The sequence below is a fragment of the Oryx dammah genome, unplaced genomic scaffold (assembly GCF_014754425.2).
Source record: "Oryx dammah isolate SB20612 unplaced genomic scaffold, SCBI_Odam_1.1 HiC_scaffold_13, whole genome shotgun sequence".
In the NCBI taxonomy this organism is placed as follows: domain Eukaryota; kingdom Metazoa; phylum Chordata; class Mammalia; order Artiodactyla; family Bovidae; genus Oryx; species Oryx dammah.
In genome coordinates this window covers 16,398,218-16,416,355 of record NW_024070197.1, presented here as the reverse complement: position 1 = coordinate 16,416,355, position 18,138 = coordinate 16,398,218, and the positions used below count along the sequence as shown (strand labels likewise).

Below are 18,138 nucleotides of genomic sequence, written 5' to 3'. Positions count from 1 at the left end.
AGGAGAAACACACCAAGGGGATTTGAAAAGAGAATCCTGGGCGGGGCAAGGAGTGGGACAGGCCAGGTGACTGAAGGGAGAGCCCTGATATGGAAGGTCTGCAAAGGGGCAGAGGGCGAGGAGGAGGATTGCTCCAGCCTTAGGCGGAGATGGGCCGGGGGCATGTGGAGGGGCTGCCTTCTTCCAGAAGAATCCATCGTAATGGATGTCCTTGGAACTGTCCAGCCAGAACCTCCCTAATCACAGACCATGGGAACATTCCTAATAAAGGTTCAGCCAGAGCTGCCTGCATCTACCCGGCAGCATTACTGCTTGCAGGCAACTGCCCATTTAGAAAATATAGGTAATAGGTAATCCCTGCTGCTGCGGCTCAGTCGCTTCAGTCGTCTCCGACTCTGTGTGACCCCATAGACGGCAGCCCACCAGGCTCCCCCGTCCCTGGGATTCTCCAGGCAAGAACACTGGAGTGGGTTGCCATTTCCTTCTCCAGTGCATGACAGTGAAAAGTGAAAGTGAAGTCACTCAGTCGTGTCCAACACTCAGCGACCCCATGGACTGCAGCCTACCAAGCTCCTCCGTCCATGGGATTTTCCAGGCAAGAGTACTGGAGTGGGGTGCCACTCCTTCTCCGTAGGTAATCCCATATATTTCAAAAGACATTTTATTTTTAATTATTTTTTTTTTTTGGCCATGCCACGGGGCACGTGGGATCTGGGTTCCCTGACCAGGGGCCAGAGATCAAATCCATGTTCCTTGCAGTGGAAGCACAGATTCTTAACTGTTGGACCTCCAGGAAGTCCCCAAAAGTGGGTTCTTGTATTTTTTTTGTTTGTTTGTTTCTTTTTGGACACGCCACACAACTTGGGTCTCAGTTCCCCAACCAGGGATTGAACCCAGGCCCATGGCAGTGAAAGCACTGTGTCCTAACCACTGGACCACCACGGAATTCCCCCAAAGATGTTAATAATTCCTTAAGTGTGCTAGACTATTGCAGTTTCTTCCTTAAAAACAATTTTTAAAAATTTGTTTTGCTGCACTGGGTCTTAGTTGTGGCATGTTAGATTCAGCTCCATGACCAGTGATTGAACCCCGGCCCCCTGTATTGGAAGCATGGAGAATGCACTGCCAGGGAAGTCCCAATACTGCAGTTTTTCTTTCAAGGAGAGAGATCTTATCTTTTAGAGATTTATATGGAAATGTTTTTGGAGGAAACAGTATGATGTTTGGGAGGCATTAAGTCCCGTGGGAGGGTGGATGGAAGTATAGATCCAAGAAAGACTGACCATGTGGAGAAAAGGGAACTCTCCCTCACTGTTGGTGGGAATTAAATTACACCAATATAAATTGGTGCAGCCAATATGGAAAACACTATGGAGTTTCCTCAAAAACTAAAAACAGTTGCCATATGATCTTGCAATACCATTTCTGGGCATATAATCCAAAACATACATGCACCTCAGCGTTCACTGCAGCACTGTCTACAATAGCCAAGACACGGAACCGACCTAAATGTCCACTGCCAGATGAAAGGATAAAGATATGGGACACAGATAAACACAGTGGAATACTGCTGAGTCGCTTCAGTCATGTCTGACTCTGTGCGACCCCATAGACGGCAGCCCACCAGGCTCCTCCATCCCTGGGATTCTCCAGGCAAGAACATTGGAGTGGGTTGCCACTTCCTTCTCCAATGCATGAAAGTGAAAAGTGAAAGTGAAGTCACTCAGTTGTGTCCAGCTCTTAGCAACCCCATGGACTGCAGCCCACCAGGCTCCCCTGTGCATGGGATTTTCCAGGCAAGAGTGCTGGAGTGGGGTGCCCTTGCCTTCTCCAAAATACCATATGATATCACTTCTATTTGGAATTAAAACATGACACAAAAGAACTTATCTATGAAGCAGAGACAGACTCAAAGACCTTGAGAACAGATTTGTGGTTGCCAAGGAGGTGGTGTCGGGGGAGGGATGGATTGCAACTTTGGGATTAGGAGATGCAAAGTATTGTATCTAGAATGGATAAACAACAAAACCTACTGTATAGCACAGGGAACTGTACTGAATATCCTGTGATGAGCCATAAGGGGAAAGATTATGAAAATGAATGTATAATATATATGTATAACGGAATCCATCACTTTGCTGTACAGCAGAAATTAACACAATATTGCAAATCAATTCTACTTCAATAAAATAAGTGTTACAAAAGATTGACCACGCTCAGGCCAAGGGGCACCTCCCATGACTGCTGCTACCAGGACCCCCATCCCCACGGCGAGCCACTGCTGACCAACACTTCTGCAGAGACCCTCCAACGCTAGCGGATGAAGAAACCGCATCCAAAAGACAAGAAGTCAATTGCCCCATGGCACACAGTTTAGGTCTCACTTCTTTCTTGAAGGAACACTTTTGGTTTCGACTGGTTAGAAGATTCACCATGGAACCAGGTCTTGGCCTTAACCTATTGTGTAGGGGTGGCCTCCTCCATGGAGGCCTCCTCTCATTTTGCAAGATGGGAAATAAATACATAGAATGCTTAAGATAAAATTGACCACAAATTGCAATAAACACATGAAAAGGTGCTCTAGTTCCTTAATCAACAGGGAAATGCAAATCAACACCACCCCACATCTATCAGAACTGGCTAAGCAAAAAGTAAAATCCCAAGAATAAACCAGTGACAAAAATAACAACAATAAAACAATAACAATAAATCAGCGTTAGTGAGATTGTGGAGTGATGAAATAAAATGTACATTTTGAGGCAGGACAAGAGAAAATTAAACACAAAATTCTCCCTATGTGTCTAATGTGCAGTGTAAAACTTCATTACGCCAGAACTCCTGAAAAACAGCAACATTCGCTCTATTGTAAAGATCATTTCCTTTCTTTCTTCTGATGTTAGCAGTTTCACTTCCTGAGAGCTATGTTCTTTCCCAGCTCACTTGGGGTCTTGCTGACTTGTTGCTTGCTTTGTACATTCTTACCTGGACTATGTATCCTTGGTGAATGTAATGTAAAATATTATACGTCATTTTGTGGTATGACCCTTTGTTTAGAAAATGTATCAATACATAACTATACCCTTGCTCCTTGGAAGAAAAGCTATGACCAACCTAGACAGCATATTAAAAAGCAGAGACATTACTTTGCCGACAAAAGTCTGTCTAGTCAAAGCTATAGCTTTTCCAGTAGTCATCTATGGATGTGAGAGTTGGACCATAAAGAAGGCTGAGCACTGAAGATTTGATGCTTTAGAACTGTGGTGTTGAAGACTCTTTTGAGAGTCACTTGGACTGCAAGAAGATCAAATCAGTCAATCCTAAAGGAAACCCAACCCTGAATATTCATTGGAAGGACTGATGCTGAAGTTGAAGCTCCAATACTTTGGCCATCTGATTCGAAAAGCCAACTCATTGGAAAAGACCCTGCTGCTGGGAAAGATAGAAGGCAGGAGGAGAAGGGGACGACAGAGGACAAGATGGTTGGGTGGCATCACCGATTCAATGGACATGAGTTTGAGCATTCTCCAGGAGGTGGTAAAGGACAGGAAAACCTGGCGTGCTGCAGCCCATGGGGTTGCAAAGATTCAGACACAATTGAGTGACTGAACAACAAAGTAGTCAAGTAACATTGTATTTCTATTGAAAACAGCTGAGCTACTTTAGGCAAATATTATACTTGTTAACTATGATTGGAAGATACATTCCTGATTTATTATCTCCATATTCAAAAAGAATTTCAAAGTAACAAAATAATTCTATCCACCATAGAATCCAGAATAAGGTTGGGCTCTGGGGACCAAATTCATTGTTCACAGGGTGGGCAGAACCCTCTGCCTCTAAACAATCTTTTGAGCTAATTCAGAGAAGGCAACGGCACCCCACTCCAGTACTCTTGCCTGGAAAATCCCATGGATGGAGGAGCCTGGTAGGCTGCAGTCCATGGAGTCTCTAATTAAGAGTCGGACATGACTGAGCGACTTCACTTTCACTTTTCACTTTCATGCATTGGAGAAGGAAATGGCAACCCACTCCGGTGTTCTTGCGTGGAGAATCCCAGGGATGGTGGAACCTGATGGGCTGCCATTTATGGGGTCGCACAGAGTCAGACACAACTGAAGCAACTTAGCAGCAGCTTTCAGCTCTGAGTCCTGGTCACAGTCTTGAAATCACAGAAGGTTAGAGACTGGAATTACTCAGCCAGAGGGATGAGTTTCTGGTTCAGACACGAGGAGACGGTTTCTTGGAAGTGATCAATGAAGCCTCTGCAGCAGAAACAGAAGACAAGGGCAGAGGGCATGGGGGCTGAAGCAGAGGGGCCTGGCACTGGCCGGCGGGGGGATGGGGGGCGGCACGGTGAGGAGCCCTTTCACCATTTCCTCGTTTTCATCCGTGTGTCTCCACTCCGTAGAACAGGGGCTGCGTTCAGTCAGTAACCCTGATGTAAGAATGTTCTTCTCATAGTTTCTCATAGAATTTAAAGACAGGGCCCAGTAGGACTCTTGATTGGATCCAGGAGAGATCCCATGATGCCTGGAGCTACACGCTTTCGATTAGAGGTGGTCTGGCCAAAGGTCCCAGCTCCTGGAAGGCACGGTCACGTTGTCTTACAGGGACAGCCTAGGGACGGATCTGTACGATGACACTGGATTGGGGCCTGCAGACTCCACACTGCTCAGGCCACGAATCATAGCCCTCAACACTGTGGTCAAACAACACAAAGCGGACGCCCTTCTTGATGTTGGTGAATGCATGCATGATCTGTAGGTAGAAAAAGAAGTTAAGTCCCATTGTGCCATGGCCTTGCCCTCAAAAGCTGAGCTGGGGGCCTTCTGGCAGGTGGTATTTTCCATAGATGGCTGCAACAATGTCTCTGCTTCCACATGTCCTTCTGGAATCATGCCACTCCTCACCCAGGGGTGGAGTCTAATGCCCACCCCCTTGGATCTGGGAGGGTTTCACTGGAACCAAGAGTGTGGTACCCGGAACCACCAGGAAGCAGCTGGTTTCCTCGAAGCTGCCATGTTGTGAGGAAGCCCAGACTACTCCCAGCAGGGAGATCCCATGGCCAAGCTCTGAGATTAAACCAAGGGCTGCTCAGCCAGCTGTATACATACTCACAGCCCACCCTGCCCTTCAGCTCTAGCCAATGTCTAAAATGGAACTACATGAGAGAACAAAGTCAGCAACTCGTAGCTGAGACCTAATCATAGAAACCATAGGAAGTGATAAGATGAGCCTTGCTAATATTAAACCAGTAAATCTGGGCCAGTTTGTTAGGCAACAGTAGTTCATTACAGACCCCACCATTCTTTCCCCTCACCCCTGCCAGAGACTCACCCGAAAGGAGAAACTGCCTGTCCGTGGCCGGACGGGAAAACGTTTATGGAAGAAATAATGCAAGATGGCATAGTTGGCATCTAGAAGCTTGACGACTAGCTGATACATCCGGTCACTTCCTTGTTGCTCTGTCCAGCTGCCGGAGGAGAAGATCTTTAAGACTGACTTGCCATCCCATTTCTCTGAGGGCCTGCCTGCTTTACCTCAATGGCCTTCCTATGTGGAAATCTGAAACGGTGGTTCCCCCAACAAGTACAATCATTACCCGCCAGTGCTTGTTCCATGGGAGCTGGGAACCTCTGCATACCCAAGGAATGCATTTGGACTAAATGAGCTTCCTAGCTGGTCTGTATGCTATGACCGGGAGCTGTGCTGTTCAAGGTACCCTCTCCTATATTATTTTTTTCCCCCATATTGTTTCTCATTCTTTCACTAGTGGAAAAGATGTCATTTTCAATGTATTTTTCTTAGTCATTTAAAAGGATCCAGGGGAAATCTAAATAAACTGATGATGGAATAACCAGCAACATTCAAAGAAACATCCAATGTCCATCAATGCTAAATGGACAAATTATGGTATATTCATATAATGCAATATTACAGTCTAAAAGGAAACCACAGCTACCTATGATTATGGGTGAATTTACAAACATGTTCATTGAAAGAGGCTAAATACAAACTATATTTTGCATGACTCTCTATATATTAAGCACTCAAATGGCAAAACTGATCTAATGTCAGTAGAATTCAGGATGGTGCTGCCTTTAGATTGGAAGTGATGGGGAATGGGGCGTGAGGGATTCTAAGGGTAGGTTTGCTGACAACATTCTGTTCTTTGTGTCACTTAAGAGTAAGGACTATATAAATACACAAAGAGGTAGTTTCCTTTACAGAGACTTAGCATCACTTCACTTTAGATGTACATTCTACTTCTTCCACAAAAGTATCCTGCTGTTGCTGCTGCTGCTGCTGCTAAGTCGCTTCAGTCGTGTCCGACTCTGTGACCCCATAGATGGCAGCCCATCAGGCTCTTCCATCCCTGGGATTCTCCAGGCAAGAACACCGGAGTGGGTTGCCATTTCCTTCTCCAATGTGTGAAAGTGAAAAGTGAAAGTGAAGTCGCTCAGTGGTGTCCGACTCTTAGCGGCCCCATGGACTGCAGCCAACCAGGCTCCTCTGTCCATGGGATTTTCCAGGCAAGAGTACTGGAGCGGGTTGCCATTGCCTTCTCCGCAATATAGTACTATTACCCTAACATAATACTAATGTATGTTCTTTTGACTTACCTTTCAAACTGTTCTGTGCCAACCACATACACGGTTATAAATACCTATTCAAAACTTTTCCTGTGACCATGAAACACTAAGTGTGGAGTACCTTTGTTCACCTGGGGACTTTGGGTCATACTGGACAGACTACAATGCAATTTGGTGGAGGCTGTCCACGTCCACATAGTGTAAACTGGGGGCGAGCCACTCCATAAGACAAACATGACTTAGGATGACCTAGAGGCTGAGGTGAAACCCATAATAAGGCCCCGAAAGAACTTAGTTCAGGGGTTTTCTTTTTCTATAAAACTGGAGCCTTGGGAGTCAGTGGTTAAGAATCCACCCTTCAATGCAAGGGACTCAGATTGGATCCCTAGTTGGGGAACTAAGATCCCACATGCCTTGGAGCAACTAAGCCCAAGTGCCACAACTAGAGAGCTGCAACTAAGATACGGCACAGACGAATTAAGGGAAACAAAACAAAGTAAAACGGGAGCATTATGGGGTAGGAATTGAGAAACAAACAATGACACTCCCACCATAGGTGTGATCTGCAGCTGAGTAATTTTACAACAGATAACATAAAAGTGTACAGGATTTGGGATGCACCTCGCTTAAAATCATCCAGGTCAGGTATCCCTTAGAAGTTCTTTCATGGACCCCAATTTCAAGACCGTCATACAGAGCACAAGCTCTAAGAGTCAAACAAGTTTGAGCCTAATGCCAGATCCGGCCAAGCCTTTAGCTATGCCACTAGGAGAAGTCACCTCTACTTTCTGAACTACCCAGTTTGAGATTTCAAAATACACATTCCCGCGGGGTCAAGGACCATGAAGTTTGCTGAAAAAGCTCAGACTCCACAGCACTGGCTTGGTGCCTGACATATAACCCTATTTTTAAGAGGCACACTGTGACTTGCCCAAGGCCACAAAACCAAGAAATCAGGGTTTGAATGTGAGAGGTTCTAGCTCCAGAATCTGACCCCTTAGCCAACTCTATCTTGCCTCCATCTAAACCCAGGAAATTAAACCCATCTAAACCCTGTAAACTCATTCACAGATGAGATTTAGTTGGGCCCAAGCCCTCTATATTGAATCCAGTCAGGCATCTTCCAATCCAAGTCCCTTTAGAGGGTTAGCAGAGGGTTCAGGGAGTGGACTTTTGCTCTATGAAGGTGGCCCAGTCATTTCCCTTCCTCCTACTTTATCCTAAGGGGTTGTTATTTAGCTATCCCACTCTTTTGCAGCCCCATGGACTGTGGCCTGCCAAGCTCCTCTGTCTATGGGATTTCCCAGGCAAAAATACTGGAGTGGGTTGCCATCCCCTTCTCCAGGGGATCTTTCCCTCCCAGGGATCAAACCCACATCTTCTGCATTGGCAGGCAGACTCCTTACACCACTGAGTGATGTGGGAAGCCCCAAGGTGTGGCTAGGAGGCTTAAATGACATCATCCATGCCAAGGTCGGCACTGAACAAAAGGGCTGTTTTTAGCCTCACACTCACCGGCGACAGACAGAAATCCAAATCTTTCCACTATCCAGGAGTTCCCGCCACAGACCCTCCTCCTCCAGGTCCAAAATTTCTCCCTTGTACCAACACCTATGAAAGAGAGAGCACGATCAATGAGACCCAGCAAAAATTCACCACCACCCTGACCCTGGGGACTAGGGACATTCACCTGTAGGCAGGACTGTAGCTCATCTCCCCAGAAGTCTTCAGCCTGACCCCCAAGTCTTCCTCTTCCTCCGAGCCATCTCTACAGCTCAGCATCATACAGTTCCAGAGGTCTTCTGTTAACATGAAAAAGGTTTGTGATCAAGTTCCTTGCCTGCCCTCCAGCCCACGTTAAGTCCCAAGGGTTTCCAGGGTGGCCTCGCCCCTGCGCTCCTCCCAACAGGCTCCATCTCTGCCCCAACCACCAAGTTTTAGCTGCAGAAAAACTCCCTCCCACCCACTCGCACGAGGATCGATGCCTTTCTTGGGGTCCTCACCTTTGCCCAGCGGGTTCGCGATGAGCTTGCGTCCTATGGGTCTGAGCTCGCAGAAGCGGCCCAGGATGCAGGGCCCGGGGTCATCAACAGGGGGCAGGCAGGTGCGGATGACGGGCCACAGGTCGGGGTGTTTCCAGGGCAGGATGCTCCGCCACAGGTCCCAGCTGTCCACCAGGTCTCGCCAGCGCCGGCACACCTGGCGGCAGTGCCGGAGCAGCGTGCTTGGAGGCAGGTAGATCAGCACCTTCCGGAGCATCTCCATGGGCAGCTGGTTCACGCCCGGAGCCTCCTGTGGTTCGTGGTGCGGAGCTGGGACGCGGGCGAGCAGGCCCCAGGAGGTTGAGGCCCCCGTGGTCTCCTCTCCAGGCCCTGCGGCTGCTGCTGCTGGAGAGCCAGCGTAAGACATCAGCGACCTGGAGCCTCCGCAGGCGACGCCCCTGCTTCCCGCACCCAAAGGCTGTCGCCCCCACACCCCAGCAGCCGCCCCTTCAAGCCCCCAGACTCCCAGCTCGTCCTTGCCAGCCGACCACCGCAGCCGCTCTCCGCCCCGCGCATCCCAGCGCCCGCAGCCAACCCCGCTCTGCGCCCCGAGTCTAACCCTGCATCTCAGCCAGTGCTCCTCACCAGTGGGCCTTCACCTCGCCTCACCTGTTCCCACCGCCACCTCAGTCCTTTTTATTCGTCCGCCCCTCCCTTCTTCATACCCAGCAACCAGACCACCCCCCCCCCCTCCACTCCCTACCCCCCACCCCACCCTTGCCCTGGCCTGGTTTTCCCAGTGACTAGCCATATCTGCCTGCCCCTCCCTTCTCCCTGTCTCTTCCTCCCAGGCTTGCTTGCCATGCCCTCCCAGCCCTGTCTCCAGGCCCTGTTCTCCAAACTTCCCTTCCTTCAGACTCTGTTCATACCTGCAGGGTAATTAACGGACCAAATCGCAGAAGCCACCGTGGAGGGAGGAGCAGAAGATGCCGGATCCAGAGTCTGTCTGTCATTCCCACCACTGGTCCTTCGGAGCACCCCTCGCCAGGCTGTAAGGCCCTTGGTGCTGAACAGCTGCTGTTATTCAGCCAGGCATCTGGGCGGGAGGCCTCATATTCCTTAGCTAATGGAACAGTTCCCATCACCTCTAAGGATCCAGCATCACTATCTTGGAGATCATTGTACAGGAGAAAACAGACTCCAGCTGGAACCAAATGCATTTCTATTTGACACCTAAATGAGTGCTGTAACCAGTAGTAATCCAGGCGAACTTCAGGAAGCCTCTTACCACCAGTCAGGTTAGCAACCCCCTGAGGTAGGTATGGCCATGTCCCCACTTCACAGCTGTGAAAACTGAGGCCAAGTGACCTGCCCAAGGTCACACAGCTAGTAGGTGACAGAGCTGGGTTTTGAACTTAGCCTGGGTGGCTCAGAAGGTAAAGAGTCGACCTGCATCGAAGGAGACCTGGGTTTGATCCCTGGGTTGGGAAGATCCCCCGAAGAAGGAAATGGCAAAGTACTCCAGTATTCTTGCCTTAAAAAACCCATGGACAGAGGAGCCTGGCAGGCTACACTCCATGGGGTCACAAAGAGTTGAACACAACTGAGTAGAGTAATGAAAATACTCACTTTTCTAGAGTAATGAAAATAAAAACAAAAATAAACAAATGGGGCTTAATTATTCTTAAAAACTTTTGCATAGTAAAGGAAACCATAAACAAGAGCAAAAGTCAGCCCTCAAACTGGGATAAAATATTTGCAAATGAAGCAACTGACAAGGGATTAATCTCCAAAATATACAAACAGCTCCTGCAGCTTAATTAAAAAAAAAAAGAATGCAATCAAAAAATGGGTGTAAGACTAAATAGACATTTCTCCAGAGAAGACATACAGATGGACAAAAGGTATGCAAATCTTTTGGTCAGCCGTGTCCCCATGTGCATAGAGTGTAGGTGGAGCAGGCACTGGTAGGGCTAAAAGCATACAGAGAGCAAGAGAACAGCCATCTTGAGTGGCCTGACCATACAGTCTTACTGGGAGCAAGCCCAGGTATCATTTACATTTGTACATTTGCATATTGTATAGCACAGGGAACTCCACTCAGTGCTCCTTGGTGACCTAAGCGGGAAGAAAATCCCCCAAAGAAGGGATACATATATATGTATAGCTGATTCACTTTGCTGTACAGCAGAAAATAACCCAGCTATATTTAAGCCAACTATATTATTGTTGTAGTGAAGTGAAAGCGAAAGTCACTCAGTCGTGTCCGACTCTTTGCAACCCATGACTGTATAGTCCCTGGAATTCTCCAGGCCAGAATACTGGAGTGGGTAGCCTTTCCCTTCTCCACAGGATCTTCCCAACCCAGGGATCGAACCCAGGTCTCCTGCATTGCAGGCGGATTCTTTACCAGCTGAGCCACAAGGTTGTAAAGCGACTATAATAAAAAAGTAACAATAATTAAAAAAAAAATAGACACTGAGAAGTCCAGGAATGCAATTACTCTGTCAGTTGGAAGAGTGTCCTTGACTTTGCTGGTATTTGCTAGTTATTATGCTCCAATTCAGAAAACCACAAAATCTCCTCATGTAAGCAGTGCCAGCTCTGGGTCTCATGGAGCCTTAGGCATCCACAGAGAAGTCTGAACACCCTGGGGATTTTTCACATGCCCTGGGAAGGTTTTAAAATCCAAGCTCTGAATCAGATCTGCATCTGTAACAAATCCCCAAAGGATGCTGATGACTGCCCTCCACACTTTGAGTAGCTAAATCTTGTTGTACCCCTCACAGGCCTACAAGGCCTGTGCTCGCCCAGCCTCAAGACCAAAGAAAGAGCCCTGAGTCAGCAACAGAGACATAAGTAGTTTAGTGGATGGGGAAGCTTACACATCTGAAGCAAGGTCCTGGAGCAACAGCCCACTGTGTGCAGAGGTTGGTGGGCAGAACATGGGGGCAGGATGTGGTGGCTGTCTTTACTCCCAGGGTGAGGGTCAGAGTTGGGGGGAAGACTACCAGTTACAGGGGAATTGATGTCAGGTGGGGTCAGTAGTACCAGGGAAGCCAGAAGGGCAAGTTCCTCACTGCCCCTTTGATAAGAACAATCACTAGATGGGGCCTGGGCAAGTATGGGGGTGTCAGCCATGTGCCCGTGTGCATAGGGTGTAGGTGGAGCAGGCACTGGTAGGGCAAAGAGTGTATAGAGAGCAAGAAAACAGCCGTGTTGAGTGGCCTGACCATACAGTCTTACTGGGAGCAAGCCCAAGTATCATTTGCATATTGAAATACATATTCTTTTTTTTTTGTTTTATTAATTTTTAATTGGACAATGTTGTGTTAGTTTCTGCTGTACAACAACTTGAATCAGCTTTATGCATACATAGGTGCTTCCCTGATGGCTCAGATGGTAAAGAATCCACCTGTAATGCAGATCCTTGGGCTGGAAAAATGCCCTGTGGAAGGGAATGGTTACCCAGCTCCAATAATTTGGCCACCCGATGTGAAGAGCCGACTCACTATTAAGACCTTGATGCTGGGAAAATTGAAGGCAGGGGGAGAAGGATGCGACAGAGGACAAAATGTTTGGATGGCATCATTGACTCAATGGACGTGAGTTTGAGCAAACTCTGGGAGATGGTGAAGGATGGGAAGCCTGGCGGGCTGCAGTCCACGGGGTCGCAAAGAGTCGGACACGATCGAATGACTGAACAACAAACCCACTCCAGTATTCTTGCCTGGAGAATCCCATGGACAGAGGAGCCGGATGGGCTATAATATATGGGGTCGCAAAGAGTCAGACACAACTGAGTGACTAACACTTATATCCGATTCCTTTTGAGCCTCCCCCTAGCCCCAGTTCCATCCCTCTAGGTCATCACAGAGCAGGGAGCTGAGCTCCCTGTGCTATTCAGCAGCTTCCCACTAGCTATCCATTTTACACATGGTAGTGTATATATAGGGATATATCAGTGTTATTCTCTCAATTTGTCCCACCTTCTCCTCCCCCTACATGTTCTTTTAATTATGAATTTCTCAGGAATTTCTTGGAAGTCCAAAACTTTCCCTGGCAAGCCATGTGGCAAAAAAAAAAAAAAAAAAAAGGAAAAAAAGAAGAATTTTAAATAATTATGAATTTCTCTCCTTTTATTTCACCTTTACCCTGTATACATTGTATTTGGAGCATTTTATTAACATTAGAAGAATTCTTTGTGGACACAGGTTTCGTTATCTAAGTATTTCATTCCAAGATGGTAAAGGGGGGCTTGATCCATGATGTGTGTGTGTTAGTCACTCAGTCATGTCCGATTCTTTGGGACCAAATGGACTGTCACCCGCCAGGCTCCTCTGTCCATGGAATTTCCCAATCAAGAATACTGGAGCGGGTTGCCATTTCCTCCTCTAGGGGATCTTCTTGACCCAGGGATCAAAACCATGGCCCTTCTTATCCACTCTGCCACCAGAGAAATCCCTAAGTATTTCATTTCAAGGTGGTAGAGGCTGCATGAGAAATTATTCTCCATAAAAGCAGGAAGGTTGCAGTTGGCTCTGACCCAGTGAAGCCACAAGAATGGACAGGGAAGTGTTGAGTGGGCATGCAGATGCATCTTGGAAGGTGTTTGGGAAGTGGGGAGTACTGTGCGGGGCTGGGGGGAGCCCTGAAAGTCTGGTTTGCAGAAGTAGAAAATTCCTGAAGCTCAGAGCACTGGGAGGCAGGCTGCAGGAATATCCCAAGGTCGTTAGAAGTTCCACAACCTTGGTTTTCCTGGCTCTGGTTCACCTATCCTGTTAACAGGAGTAGAGCTGGGAGGTGTTTTGATTCCAGGGAAGAAACCTGACTGGGAATGGGCCTTTTGTGTGGATACAGGGTAGGAAGGATCTTAGGAAGAAGGAGATAAATAGTTAATAAAATCTCTCTTGGGAGGGTGGGAGGGATTTGAAGAGAGCCTCACTCCCTAAATTCCCTGGTGTAATATTCCCTGGGGGCTCAGAGGGTAAAGCGTCTGCCTGCAATGCAGGAGACCTGGGTTCGATCCCTGGGTCAGGAAGATCCCCTGGAGAAGGAGATGGCAACCCGCTCCAGTATTCTCCAGTACTCTTGCCTGGAAAATCCCATGGACAGAGAAGCCTGGTAGACTACAGTCCATGGGATGGCAGAGTCGGACACGACTGAGCGATTTCACTTTCACTTTTCACTCCCTAGAGGTAGGGTTGAGTGGGGCAGCCCTGGGTGTTGGGTTCAAGCTCCTTCCTCAAGGTGTTTCAGTCCTGATATGCCCATTCTCCTGGAGTGGGGCTGGGGGATGTGGGATTGGAGATAAGATTTTAAGTAAAACCCTCTCAGCTCCCCACCCAAAAGTCTGTAGTAGGTGTGAAATAAAATTCATATTTATGGCAAGACAAGAAAAATTTAACATAAAAATTCTTCTCTGCCCTCACCTCTCCCAGCACCATGCATTGTGCATCAGCGTTATGCATTGACCAAACCTCCCCACCAGCAATACCTGCTCAACCATAAACAGCGTTCTCTTAGCATCAACAAGACAACTCCTTCAAGGATAACATTCCTTCTTGACCTTGGAAAGGGTCACGTGTACAAACACTGGGCACTTCAAACTGGATCATGTAAACTGTCAATAATACATCATTTAATGTATAGTCTACTGTCTCAAAAAACTTATATATATAAACTGGGTCTTGATCACTAATGGACAGAACTGTTCTCAGAACTCTTTGAGAGGCTCTTCCCAGGTTATAATCCTCAAACTTGGCTCGAATAAAATTTTTCAATTCTATCTTCAGTCGACTGATTTTTCATTGACATGGGTCAAGAGCAGAAAAGAACTGCAAAACCTTTTCACTCTGAAGAAGCACTTCCTCCTATTGAGGCTACACTTGGAAATAAAATAACCAAGAACTTGAGAAAAGTCTGGCTGAAGCCAGTTTCCTATGTAAAACACAACAACAAAATAAGAAGATTTAAAGATCCAAGATCTATTTGAAGGGGAAACACACCTAGGGAGATTTGAGAAGAGAGTCCTGGGCGGGGCAAGGAGTAGGGCAGCCAGGGAGGTCCTGGAGTAAGAGCTCTGGTGTGGAAGGTCTGCAGAGGGGTGGGAGGAGGGATCCAGCCTGAGGGGGAGATGGGGCTGGAGGGTGTGGAAGTCCTGCCTGCTTCCAGAGGAATCCACTATTTGCTTCTCACTGAACTGTCCAGCCAGGATATCCAAAATCACAGGCCATGTGAACATTCCTCGGAAGAGTTCAGGCAGGGCTGCCTGCATCTCAGATGTACCCTACCTAGTAGCATCACTCACTGGCAACTGCCTATTTAGAAACTATAAGTAATAGGTGATCCCATATATTGAAAAAGACATGAGTAATTCCTTCAGTGTGACATTGGTATTGTGGGTTCTTTAAAAAAGAGAGAGGAACTTCCCCAGCTGTCAATTGGTTAAGACTGTGAGCTTCCACTGAGGGGGTATGGGGTCCATCCTTGGTCAGGAAAGAAGGTCTTGCATACTGTGCCCTTGCCTGCCCCTCCAAAAAGAAAGTATATGTTTAAAAAGAATAATAAAAATACTCTTTACATACATTTGTATTTAGAGTTCTCTATTAAAAAATTAAGTGAAGTGAAGGTGCTCGGTTGTGTCTGACTCTTTGCTACCCCGTGGACTGTAGCCCTCCAGGCTCCTCCGGCCATGGGATTTTCCAGGCAAGAATACTGGAGTGGGTTGCCATTTCTTCCTCCAGGGGATCTTCCTGACCCAGGGATCAAATCCAGATCTCCCACATTGCAGGCAGACTCTTAACCGTCTGAGCCACCAGGGAATCCCATAACAAAATATGTAAAATAAGTAACCCTTTTAAAAAACTTTATTTTTTATTGGGGTGTAGCTGATTAACAACGTTGTGGTAGTTTCAAGTGAACATCGAAGGGACTCAACCATACATATACTCATCCATTCTCCCAATTCCCCTTCCTTCCAGGCTGTCACATAACATTGAGCAGTTTCATGTGCTATATGGAACTTGTTGGCTATCCATTTTAAATGGATATAAATATACATGTAAATATTAAGAATGGTAATCTATGGATGCTTTACATTATTTTTATTACCATTTATATATTTTTTATGGGCTTCCCTGGTGGCTCAGAGGATAAAATGTCTGCCTGCAATTTGGGAGACCCGGGTTCAATCCCTGGATGGGGAAGATCCCCCCTAGAGAAGGAAATAGCAACCCACTCTAGTATTCTTGCCTGGAGAATCCCATGGATGGAGGAGCATGGTAGGCTATAAAAAGAGCTGGACATGACTGAACAACTTCAGTTTCCTTTAGTTTTTACATATTCTATTTATTTCAAATTGTTTATTGTTATCATTAGTCTTTTTTTTTTTTTAAATTGAAGTAGAGTTAATTTTTGGGCTTCCCTGGTGGCACAATGGTAAAGAATCCACCTGACGATTCAGGAGATGCAAGAGACACGGGTTCAAACTCTGGGTCAGGAAGATCCCCTGGAGGAGGAAATGGCAACCCACTCCAGGATTCTTGCCTGAAAATGCCCCATGGACAGGGAGCCTCTTGTGTCAATGTCTACTGTACAGCAAACTGAGTCAGCCACACACACACGTATATACTTTTTAAAATTCTTTATTAGTTTGTCTTAAATAAATCTAAACAATACACACAAAAGAATAATCATATATTTAAGAATAATATAAGATTCCAGTGACTTCTAGGAGAAAAATTCAATTTTATATAGAATAACCCAACAGCTAATCATGATCGTCATAAAAAAAGCAGTGACTCTGGGCTACTTGGTCCCTGGGAAGATAAAGAAGTCCCAGCCCAAGAGAAGTAAGCAACATATAAGGACAAAATTAAACACACTTAAATGGAAAGATACTTTGCATGCTGGCATGCACAGTAATGACCATACAAGAGGGACAGACAGGAACTGTAGAAAATAAATAAAAAACTGGCAGCTCTTTCTGCAGGGAAAATTTTCCAACAGAAATTTCAGGGTGAACCAAGTTTTGCAAATGGTTAGAACTCTACTAAGAAATGAACGCTTCCAGGCTGGCCAAGTGGCATTGTAGAAGCTATGGCTCCTTACCAGTGCATCCTGGTTAACGGTGTGCCACATTAAAAGGGGCACCACTTTTAATGTGATCATGGCCCAAGTGAACACTCGAGGTGAGAATGGCCACGGAGGATGTGACCATCATGGACTCTATTTCATGTGTGCAAACAGATGAGAGCACTGAGAACCTCAGAGTCCTCGTCCACACACTAAGGGCTATCACTAACACAAAGAATTAGAATTGGGAGAACGGATACGTGTATATGTACGGCTGAGTCCCTCCGCTGTTCACCTGAAATGAACACAGCATTCCTAATTGGCTACACCCCCAAAACAAAATAAAAAGTTTAAAGTTTTTTTGGGGAAAAAAAAGAATTAGAATCATACACACACACATGAAACAACTTTGTCAGCAAAGACGATTTCTAAATGTGGTTATTTATGGAAAGTGAAATTGCACTGGAGAATACTTATTTGTGTATAACACTATAGAAAATGAGAAATTTAGATAAACATAATCAATAACTACAAAAATCACAACTATGTGCCTATCACCATTGCAGTAACCCTGCAGTGCTTTAGTTCTTCTGTATATATCCAGAAGGCAATCAAGAATACAAATACAAGGATATATACGTATTCTATTTTAATGTGGCATGTATACATATATACAAACACCTGTGTATAAATGCATATATGCACAGTGTAGACAGAAGTATATATTGTTCAGTCCCTAAGTCATGTCCAACTCTTTGCGACCCAATGGACTGCAGCACGCCAGACTGCAATATATATATATCAAAATTAAATTATATGGTTCTTTTTTCAGGCAATGGTGTCCACCTTTCCCTTCCTGTAAATGCTTGTTTCCTATTCCTTCTATCCAAAGTCCTCCAGCTGACCCAAAAATATACTCCAGAGCTTCACTGTCCAAACCAGTATATCTACTCCAGAACCACACACTACATGCGGTCATGACTCTCAGGCCAGTTTCAACCTATCACACTTCCCTTTGGATGAAACTGACAAAACACCCTCCCCTTGGGGTGTGTCCCAGCTTCTACTGCACATGGGAGGGACACTTCAGGGTGGGCACATCAAAGGCAGCAGCGGCTTCATCTGCTTTCCATCCAGAGACCTGGAGCGCCTTAGGGATCCTGCAGCAGGAAGGGGGCAGCCATGACCCCTGGACTGGGGTGGGGACAGCCGGATCCTGCTGTTGCAAGGTTCTCTCTTATCCTCATGACCAGAATGTTCAAATGTGGTGTCACTGTGACACTGTGCCCACGTCCACCACCTGCCTAAACTTCTAACCCTGACTGATCATCTCTAATCCCATGATTTCCTTAGAGCTTGGGAAATCGGGTTCTGACTCTTCCATTCTCTTGGCTGGAGAATGCCTTCTACAGTTGTTTTCTTCTGTACAATTTTCTCTCAACTGAAACAACACCTTACTCTGAACTGAGTAGTCATCAAGCTGTTAA

The 18,138-nt window shown here is 46.4% G+C and overlaps 1 protein-coding gene across 1 annotated transcript; it reads right to left on the bottom strand.

Moving 5' to 3' along the window:
- Nucleotides 1-4,617: 4,617 nt before the first annotated feature.
- LOC120873286 (F-box only protein 27-like) lies at nt 4,618-9,002 on the bottom strand. Its single transcript, XM_040254098.1, has 5 exons — nt 8,561-9,002; nt 8,284-8,395; nt 8,109-8,204; nt 5,338-5,473; nt 4,618-4,758 (listed from the first exon to the last, which is right to left on the bottom strand). The coding sequence occupies exons 1-5, from the start codon at nt 9,000-9,002 to the stop codon at nt 4,618-4,620; spliced, it is 927 nt and encodes a 308-aa protein (XP_040110032.1).
- Between the last annotated feature and the right edge of the window lie 9,136 nt (nt 9,003-18,138).